We start from the raw sequence: 11,089 nt of genomic DNA on the forward strand, positions 1-11,089 counted from the left end.
GTTTCGTTTCTTTGTTGCTTCTTAGGTTTTTCAGTGTTGTGTAAAATAATTTTACGTTTTCTGTGCTGTTTTCTTCCATTTTTTCCCCGAATTTTTCCCAACTTTTCTTTTTCTTTTTTTTAACTATCTCTTTAACTTTTGTTCTTTGTCTCTTATAATTTTCATATTTTTGTTGTGTTTTGTCTTGTATGTATTCTTTCCATAATTTCTTCTTTTCTTTTATTTCTCTATTCACTTCATCGTTCCACCAAGATGTTCGTTTCCCTGTATTGTTATTTCTTGTAGTTCCACATATTGATTTAGCTGTTTTTATCATCGCATTTTTAAATTTTCTCCATTCTTCTTCTATTGTTTCTGTTATTTCATGTTCATTGTCCATCTCTTTCTCCAGCCCTTCTGAGTATCTTATTTTCGTTGTTTCTTCCCTTAGTTTATAAATTTTTATTATTTCTTTGTGTTTTCTGTTTATGTCCCCATTTCTTTTTATTTCTTTTCTTTTGCTTTTGAATGTGGTTTCTAGTAGATAGTGGTCACTACCAATTTCATAACTCCTTTTTACCCTTACATCTCTTATCCAGTTCTTCTCTGTTTTTTGCACTATAGTATTGTCTATAATTGATTGTTCGTCTCTTGATTTATCTTCTCTTGTGATTTTGTGTATCCTTTTATGTTGGAACTGTGTGTTCATAATCACCAGGTTATTGTCTAGACAGAATTCGAGTAGTAATTTTCCATTTTTGTTTAGTTTATCCTCCCCATAAAGTCCGATGACATTGTTCCATTTTGCTGCTTCTTTTCCCACTCTACTGTTCATGTCTCCTATGATCACAATGTTCTCTGTACAATCATTTATTACTTCTTGTAATTTGTCCCAGAATTCATTCTTTTCGTTTTTTGTTGCGTCTTTATCTGGTCCATAGCATATGATTAGGTTTGTATTTGTTTCCTCTGTATCCATATCTATGTCTACTCTTAGTATACGTTCGTTGTAATATATCCAATATTTTACATTGTTGATAATGAGGAGAACCAAACAAACCTAATAGACCTTCACAAAACTTCTCGGTTAGAAGTGGGTTTTAGTGTCGTCCAGGAAGAATCTGAGGCAGATACAGTCATCATCCGTTCTGCGCTTGCTGCATTTTAATCATATGATTCTATGACTGTCGTACCAGAGGACATTGATATTCTTGTCTTGCTCACGGCATTAGGAATTAATCAGTGTAATGTTATTGCAGAGTTTAGCTGTTTCCCATACTTTTTCAGGTTTCCATACAACATCAGCAGCTTACAAGATCGGCAAACTTAAATTCATTAAAATTTTACAGAAACACCCTTAGTTAGCTAGCGATACATTATTTCTCAGTGAAAAAGCCGAGCTATCTTTGCTCACTGTCGTTGGCAAACATTTTTTCGTCTCTTTATATAATGGAAACAAAGATGATTCTCTGAAAGCATGGCAACATGAGATACAAACGATTTGACAAGACAGTGACGAAAAATTCATTTAACTTATCACTGCTTTCGTCAACACAAGATACAACACGTTTCCAAAGTCTTACAGTTTATCAACAAAAAACAATGCGATCCTGAAGTTTGGGGCTGGAAAAACGTGAAAAAATTTGGATACCAATCAAAACTTTCAAAACTCCAGCTCCCTCGAACTTCTAAAATAAATTTTCTGTAGATGCAAGGCAAACTGTGGAAGTATGTGTGGTTGCCAAAAAGCAGGCCTTAAATGCTCTGAAGTGTTCCTTAATTGTTCTGGCGAAACCTGCGGTAATATCATGGAAATGATGTAACTGCAAGGTAATATAGACAATTACACCAATTTGAACTCCAGTTCTTCTGCAAATATTCATTTTCGATACTGAATTAGAAACGAAGCCAAGACTGTCAAAGAAAATAAACAAGAAGTAGCTGGTAAACAACGTTTTAAATATATAATTATGCTCAATATTATCTCAGTTAGAAATTGTCTGTGGATTAAGCCTAATGGGGATACTACATAAAAACGCGCCTTCACACTTTACCTCATAGATGGTCGGGAAAAAGTAGACAATAAACTAATAATCACAGAACAATGTTAACAAAATAATAAATTGCATAAATAAAAAAATATATTTAATAGAAAACTAAACCTAATGATTTTTATCGTATTCTTACGAGTATTCAAGAACTTTGGTGTGCTGTTAAATCCAAAGAAATTAATGAAATTAAACAAATTTGAAGTGAAAATAATTCTTTGAAAAACCCCCTATAAAACTGATTTAATAACATTTTGTTATAAAATGACTAGAAACAGTTATAAAGGCCAAAACAAAATGTTTTCAAAAATTTTTAGTTATTGCTGTTTATAACTTTTTTATTTTCCATTTTACGATTAAAAGTAATAGGAATAAAGTTGTAGAAAATTTAATACGCTACAAATAATATCTAATTTTCTCTAGGATTGCTACTTCACGAGATATAGCGCGAAAACTCTTTGCTGTACTTTTTCCTAGATGACGACCGGGGGACAATATCAAAAAAGATAATTGCGTCCTATCAAAAATGTAATCTCAATGTAACTTTTTAATTAACTATAATGTCTTCTTCCTCTTTTTTTATATAGACAAATTGCCCGTTTTGTTCCTCTTCGTGTGGATAATTTCGTTTTATTTCTTTCTTTTCAGGGCTAGTCTAACTATAAGGTCCTCTACCATTCTGCTAATGTGACAGATTCATTTTTCTTTTCCTTTCTTATACCAATTAATTAATATTCTTTATTTTGCATAGTTTCTTATGTCATTACTTTTCGTCCTGTCTAATTGTCTTTTCCGGTTATTCTTCTTCGTATTCTCATCTCATTGGTCTCCAAATATCCATGCTTGTGTCTGTACAAATACATTAATATTGTTTATTCTGCATAGGTTTCTCATATCATTGCTTCTTGTTTTGTCTAATAGTCTTTTTCCGGTCATTCTTCCTAGTATTCTCATCTCATTTGATCCAAATATCTGTGCTTGTATCTGATCTTGTTCCTGCTGTATATGTCATGACAGGCCGGATTACAGATTTGTTTATTTATACTTGTTTGTCTAGTTCTAAGTGTCTGCATAAATTATTTTCTTTGTAAAATATGTTCGAGTGACGTGAGTGAGCTTAGTGAAATCGTCAACAATGCGAGCGGTTTTCCAAATAGACTTGTACGTCGATATACAGTGAATTAGATAATAGAATAGAAATATTTAGAAAATATAATTCTCCGTTAGTTCTTAAGAATTTGTAGTAACCGATTAGCATGTTAATAGTTTTTAGGAAATTTATAATTGTGGGTAAAATTGTTGTTTGTTATCTAAATGATAGATGGGGATAAGTGTAACGAACTCTGATTGGAGGAAGTGGGATAGGTATGTAGGAATTAGAGTTTAGCTAGATTTTTAAGGAAGAAAAGATAATCAGTTGTTTTTCCAATGGTTCAAGGCGAACAGTAGTTGTTCTCTGGTGGTGTTCCATAGGTAGTAAGCAGTAGAAGTGAATGTTTTATGAGTTTTCTTGGAGTAAGTGTATCTGACGGAAGCTGATCCAGTAAAATATTGTAAGTTATATTTTTCTACTTATATTCCAAGAGTCACTGTTCAGGCCGGAACGAGAGATTCGTCGGTTTTTTTTTATTAACAACACATTTTTTAACAATTGCTTTAGAAAGGATAGGAATATTTTGATCAGGAGATTTAGAACAACAATTTTGATTTGAACATTTAATTTATATTGTATATACCATTAATTTGTGAAGGTTCACGTACGTAGAATAAAATTTTGATAATCATTATATGAGATATTTTTTATTGAAGATATTTGAGTGTGAATTTTATTTCAATATATAATGTTGTATCATATATTTTTTTATTATTCCAGTATTCTTTGGACCTTACCTATCATATATAAAGCATATATATTGAAGCACGAGTATAACCCTGAGATAAGAAAATTAAATAGTGTGATAGAATCATAATTGCATCATTTAAATAAGTTTAATTAATTAATTAATTAGCTAATTAATTGCTTGGCGCATCTCAGACTTTTATTATCACATTAATATATATATATATATATATATATATATATATATATATATATATATACGTCTTCTTCAGGGCCTCCGAGGTCTCAAATCTACGGCATAAAGTGGACTCCGCCCATGTTAAAATTAAGGTTTAACTGAGCTCCGTGGTCAAGTGGACATCGATAGAAGGAGCTCACTTGACCATTCCATAATATTGGCTCTGTCGATACATAACATTAACATATATATATATATATATATATATATATATATATATATATATATATATATATATATATATAAATGCCGTTATCTAGAAGGATCGATGACCTTCTCCATTAGAACGGAATTCCATCGAATAGACGAGAAGGTCACTCAAGGACTGGTCTTTCGGATTTACTAGAATTCGGTTGACGGCTATGAAACTCGTTTTAACGTAAGGGACCCCTACGTTAAAACGAAACTCGTTTTAACGTAGGGGTCCCTTGAATATTGCCTACCAAAAAAATACTTATTAGAAAAACATGTTTACAGTTTTGTGCGCCATAATATTTATCGTAACAGTATGTAAAATCTATGGCGTGGAAATAACTACTATCTCAAAACTTTTTTGTATCATAAGCAAGGCAAATCAAATACAAACTATTTTTCTATTTTAATTAGCTCTACTTTTAAGTATGAATGTTAACTGTAAGATAAGCATAAAAATAATACCAAATTGTACTAAAAAGTATTAAAATACTTACATTTTCGTTTCGTATCGCTGGTATTCACTAATCTCATAAAAATAGCAGGTAAATGAAGGATAGGAGATAATGCTTCCGAGAATTTGACAGTTTAAAATAGAATTTATTTCCACTGACCGTAATTTAATATTTATGACTTAATGGGATGTCTTGGCATGCGGTGATTTTAATAATTTTATAACAGATGACGTTAAAAAGTAATTTTGTCAAAATTTCGAAGATAGGAGGTATTGGTAGTAAACGGAGGATATGGTTAAATATATGTGTATTTACAAACATTATGTAATTAGAATCCAAACCTCTGTTTTATCCCATTTGTTACTACCTCCTGCCCGTGACCTAATCTAGTTTGTCTTAATAAAAATGTCTTGATGAGTCCCTAGACAAGAAACGGGTAGCCATGTTTTTATCCTTATCGTAATAATAAAAAAATACAAATGAAGTTGTAGCTGTCGATGCCAAAGTTTCGGCACCATAGGTCATCACAGGCAACACACATTGGTCAAATGTTTTACGTTTTAAACAAATTGGTATATCGCTTTTAAAGATGTTTTTGAGTTTTCCATAGGCTGCCCATGCTAGGTTTATTCTTCTTCGTAGTTCGCATGTTTGGTTGTCCCTTGTGATCTTTATTTCTTGTCCAAGGTATATGTATTTTTCCACCAGCTCTAATTCGTTGTCTCCAATATAAATATTTCCGCTAGGTACTAGATTTCTCATAAATTTAAAGATGTTTATTTTAACACTTCGACGCCATGGGGGTCACCGGTGACCACCACCTCTGACGTCCCATTGCGCCGTGGACGTAGCATTATACAAAGTTGTTTTCTATTTCAAACATAGCGTTATACAAAGTTGTTTTCTGTGCCGTCAGTCATTCGTTTCGTTAATATTATATATAGAAGTGATCGTCAAGGCTCTGTAGAATAAATCTTTTGAAAGGGACAAATCTACCTACATAAGTAAAAAAGATATAGAATGAGTTTTGAATTTTTAGATAATGTTATTGAAAATGTTGTCTGTTATAAATATTTTATGGAAAGTAATGACAACTAACAACAAACTAACTCTAACTAACTAGGAATTAACAATAAACATTAAAATTTAAAAAAAAAAACTCATTTTCTGAAAAATATAGAAAATTATCAAAATGCGATTATACATGTATATGCACCCTATTGAAACATGGCAAACACAAATGAGGATTATCTTCACACTGCATGCAAAAACTGTTCACCTTTTTGTTTTATTTTTGGCTAGTTTCCTGCCTACTTGTACTACATTAAGTTTATAACATTGAACCCAATGACTTCTTGAATCTCGAACTTTCCCTGGTTTTGTTCCCAATTCATGTTTGATTCTTGTTGGCCGCGACATTCTTCCTTCAGATTCATTTTCTTTTCTGGAATTGGTGAGATACTCAACTAGAGCCTTTCTGAAATCTACAATTGGCATACAGTTTTTGGTTGTTTTAATGTACATAGTAGAGACATTTAAAATAGCAGTATTTAACAACAATTCAATCGCCAGTTTCTTATACCATTTGACCGTTTTTCCTAGTGGGGATGAATATGTAGTCATTTGGTCGCTCATATCAACAGCAGATTTAGATTTATTATAATCTAGAACCATCTTTGGTTTTTTATTAACTTGCCTCTTTTTCTAATCGTAGAAAACGTATTTGAATGTTTGGTGGATACCATGAGGACATCTCGTTTATCTTTACATTTCATGACGGTCTCTCCATCTTCGTTTTCCTGTGCAATACTTTCTCTGGGACGAAGATTATTTTACACAACGTTTTTAGGCAACCCTCTCCTATTCTTTCTAACTGTTCCAATCAGATGGGTACCATTTTTTAATAGTTCGTATGCTAACTCTAAACTATTGTACCAGTTCTCAGTTGCAATTGTATGACCTTTATGATGTAAATCCCTACACAAGGATAATACCACATTGGTTGGCGTATTATTTACTGCATCATTATATTTTCCACATGATAATTGTAACTTGTAGGTGTATCCAAGAATCGTGCACAATTTTAATAGTTTAAAACAGTATTTGTGTCGTTTCTGTTTATTATACTGACGTCCAATAAAACGGCCTGTGAAGGGAACCATACTTTCATTTACGCATACATCTTTTATAGGAGAGTCATATTGCTTAAAATTACAATTTAATTCATCTATAAGCCCTCTTATTTTGCTAATACGATCTGCAGGATCTGTAGTTTGGTTGTCAGAGAAATGAAGAATTAACTCGAATCTATTCCTACTCATAATGGTTCCAGGAAATTATTGTCCCATAATTTTGTCTTTACTCCAATATTAATTAATTTTGGCAGCTTTATCAGTCCCATATATATAGCAGAAGGCCAAAAAACGTTTAATTTCATATTTGTCAGTTGGTATCCAAGAATGTGAACGAGCTTGTGATTTATTATTTTTTTCTAGTATAGACTGTGTCGCGAATAAATTTGTCTCATTTGCTATCTTTTCAAAAAGATTTTCAGTAACCAAAAGCATATAAAAATCTTCTGGGGAGGCTTGCATTAATACGGTGGAATATGGTGGATTTAACCCAATTAATTCTGTAAATGGTATTATTGAACGATGACGACCCATTGGCTCAAACAATTTGCGTGATGAACTTCCTTGGTTTATATCATTAACTGCAACAACAATATTTAAAAAATCAGTCTCGCTTTTGGAATCAGAAGTAATAATTAGTCGCTTTCGAGATTTGGACACAAGCAAAATTTCATTTTCAGAGTCTGCTTCTGACTGAGGCATATATTTTACTGATATGAGGCATATATTTTACGTTTACCATTGCTAGAAAGCTCTTGTTTTATTGTAAACACTTGCTGCTAGTAAATCAAATCGTTCAATATTTGCTTCATTTATAAAAAAATCGTCTACCATACCAAAAATCTCTGTAAAACTTTAATCTTCATTGTTCACCTCCATAAATTAGAATTTTGTCAATAATAAGAGCACAGAATAATACAGAACAAAGAAAGAAAAAAACACTATTACTGCATCCACTTTAAGACAAGAACTGACCTGTTGTTTCTTGTTAGAATCGCATGGGCACTATAAGCACAACGGGGAGGGAACTATTGAGAGTGAGATGATCTGCATTGTGATCGACACGGCGCGGCGTGGTACAACAGAAAAGTTAATTTCTTGTCAAATTTGAACCATGAATTTGTTTAGTGTTTTCTGGTACTAACAAGCCCATTAATATTTTTTTTTAAATAGGAATAAGCTCAAGTGCAGATTTTAAAGGAATCACAATTTTGATATTGCGGTTTTGTCCTTCGCAACTATAGACCATAATATCAATTCAGTTATTTGAGATGTTTCGTTATTTTGCAAATTACACCGACACCGCAGTTACAGCTGTCTGTTGTAAAATACGATGTTCATTGGAGTGCGTGGTAGAGGTAGGTTTTTTTCCAAATCAAAAGTCAGTACATCCAGATTTCCTTAATTTTTAGCTTTTTGGAGATCTGAATTCATAAGATTTTTTTATTGTTACATTGTATGTTTACAGTCTACTCTATACACAGAGTAATAAGTAAATAGTCTGTAAGTAAATTAACGTGAGTTAGGTACCGTCCAGTGACCGATATCTAGAAACACTCCAGCGCAAAACTTTTTCTCTTCGAGAGTTGTTTTAATTATATTTACTATTCTGTGGCATTGTTGGATGGTTAAGTGGTCACGTCCAAATTCGAATTGGTGTTGTGGTATAATTTCGTTTATGGGAACAACTTACTCGATTTTATGTAATAGCAGCCTTTCTAATACTTTTGACATTATTGGGAGTAGGCCTATAGGGCGATATGAATTTGCTTGCGTTGCAGGCTTACCAGGTTTCGGAATCATAGTAACTTGAGCAAATTTCCATTGTATTGGAAAATATCAAAGACGTAATATGCTGTTGTATATTATTGTTAATAGCACCACTGCTTTTCTCGGTAGCTTCTGAAGTAATTACCCTGTTATCAAATCATAACCAGGAGCTTTCTTAGGATTTAGTATTTTAATTTGTTGTCGAACCTCTGTCCGAGTAAATGTTGTCAGAGGAAGAAATAGTTGACATGGAGTTTCGAGGTACATTCTTATATCATCATCTTCATCGTTATTATTATCTGGTGCTGCGAATATAGTTGCAAGATGCTCTGCGAATACTGTTGTTTTTTCTCCGTTTTTGCGGACCTAGGTCATATCTGTTTTTCTTAAAGGTGAATTTGTTATTGTCGGTCTTTTAAACTTATTTCTAGCTTTCCATATTCATTAGTCTTTATTTATTACTTTAGAGTGAAAGATTCGAAACATAAAACTGGAAAGAGTCGTTTTTTTCTTCATGTAATGCTCAATTTAGTCTATGACTTATCCTGTTAAGGTACGTTTTATTTAGTGGATTTCTCGTTTGTTGCCATATGCGTGTTCTTTTTTCTGCTACCAGTTCTCTTATATGAAGGGGGGTATTATGGTTTTCTTGCACACTTCTTTCTGCACTGTGGTGTTGCTTCCCATTCTGATGTTTGTAAAACCGTTGTTAAATAGTCTATTGCTTTCTCTATATCTTCGTTTTCTTTTATCCTAATATCTACTTAATTTTTATATTTATAGAATTTTGGAAAACATCCCAGTTTGTTTCTTTAGTTGTGAGTTTGGGGGGTGGTGTTCTCCATATTATGTCTGTATTTAAAGTTATTATTATTGTACTGTGATCTGATGTTAAATCGAAGTTTGACTCTATTGCACTATGGATGTCAGATATCCCTTTTGTTGACATCCGTAGGCCAGTATGTGGGTTCTCCCGTAGATAAGTATCTTAAGTTATTTTGTTGGATGATATTCATTAATGCTTGACCTTTAGGCGTGATTAATCTGGAACCCCATGTGGTGTGTTTTGCATTCCAGTCTCCTGCTACTATGAATTTGGATCCAAGAGTTTGTATGAAATCATGATACTCTTCGCTTGAAATTGGATGTCTAGGTGGGCTGTAGACTGATGATACACTGAGGGAGATGTTTGTTTCGATTTTAATGATTGCTTCTTAAATTTTTTCTGTAATATAAGGTTGGACTGCATAGTGTTTAATTTTTGATTTAACAATAACGGCAGAACCTGCATGTACTCCTCCGTCTTGATGGTTTGCATAATACACAAGGTATCTTAATAACCGTTCTCTGTGTGGCATGGCTTTCAGATAATAATACAATGTCTATATTATACATTTTTAAAAACAGTGATATCTCTAATATATGGTTTGAAATGCCATTAGCATTCCACGATGCAATTCGTAGTGACTTGAAAGCTATTTTTTTATTTTATTAATGACTGTAGTTTAACATGGTTAAAATCATGCTATTTTGGTTTAAGAGATGAGAGAACCTATTTTTGAATTCGTTTAGGAAATTTGATAGTTTATCTGCTAATCCATTGTTGTTATTTTTGTTATCAGCATTTATGTTTCCAATGGTAGCATCTCTATAACTGATTCTGTTGAAATTATGAGCATGATGTTGGATAGGTATATTTACATTGGAATTGTTTACAGGATTTTGAGAGGTTATTTGTTTCGATTTGGCATTTCGATCTACTAAATATCATCTGATATTTAGTAGTTCACGATAAACAGAACATCTTCTGTAATTGGAAGTATGGTCTCCATTGCAGTTAGTGCAAGTTGCTGGCGTATTTTTTGGTTTCTTGCAGTCCTTTGTGTTGTGTGATCTAGCGCATTTTACGCAATTATATCTTTTTGCACAGTACGTTTTAGTGTGACCATATTCTTGACATCGTGTACATTGTGGTATATTTCTTTTAATTCTCGGTGGTTCAACCCTTATTTTACAATGTTGTATATACTGTAGTTTAAATGTTTCTTTGTTGTTCGTTTGACGCTCGAGATCCACAAAAAATAATGGTAATGGTTCACGGCTCAATCTGTGTCTGACATTTGTAACGTTCCTTACCTTATGACCCTTTTTCTGAATTTTCTCTTTTATTTCATCTATCGGAAAAGAGTGATGTAGATCTCGAATAACTGCTCTGTATGCTCTGTCTTCCTTAGGTTGGTATGTATGGTAGATGATATTTTCCTCTCGTATGTGATGTATTAGTTTTCTGTAGGATTCATTTGTCTTTGGTAAAATTTTTATTGTGTTGTTTGTTAAGGCTTCAGTGAAGTAAGTTTCTACTTCTACTGCTTGCGCTAAATTATCTATCATTTTACTATCGTCATTCACGCCATATATAAAAATTGGAGGAGGTT

At 32.6% G+C, this 11,089-nt stretch overlaps 1 protein-coding gene across 1 annotated transcript; it reads right to left on the bottom strand.

Annotated features, from left to right (window-relative positions):
• Positions 1-6,027: 6,027 nt before the first annotated feature.
• On the bottom strand, positions 6,028-6,426 carry LOC140442258 (uncharacterized). The gene has a single exon (XM_072533334.1). The coding sequence runs from the start codon at positions 6,424-6,426 to the stop codon at positions 6,028-6,030; it is 399 nt and encodes a 132-aa protein (XP_072389435.1).
• Between the last annotated feature and the right edge of the window lie 4,663 nt (positions 6,427-11,089).

The sequence above is a fragment of the Diabrotica undecimpunctata genome, chromosome 5 (genome assembly GCF_040954645.1).
Source record: "Diabrotica undecimpunctata isolate CICGRU chromosome 5, icDiaUnde3, whole genome shotgun sequence".
Lineage (NCBI taxonomy): Eukaryota > Metazoa > Arthropoda > Insecta > Coleoptera > Chrysomelidae > Diabrotica > Diabrotica undecimpunctata.

Coding starts and splice junctions, on each gene's coding strand:
- LOC140442258 (XM_072533334.1), bottom strand. CDS start 6,426: ATGGTTCTAGATTATAATAAATCTAAATCTGCTGTTGATATGAGCGAC.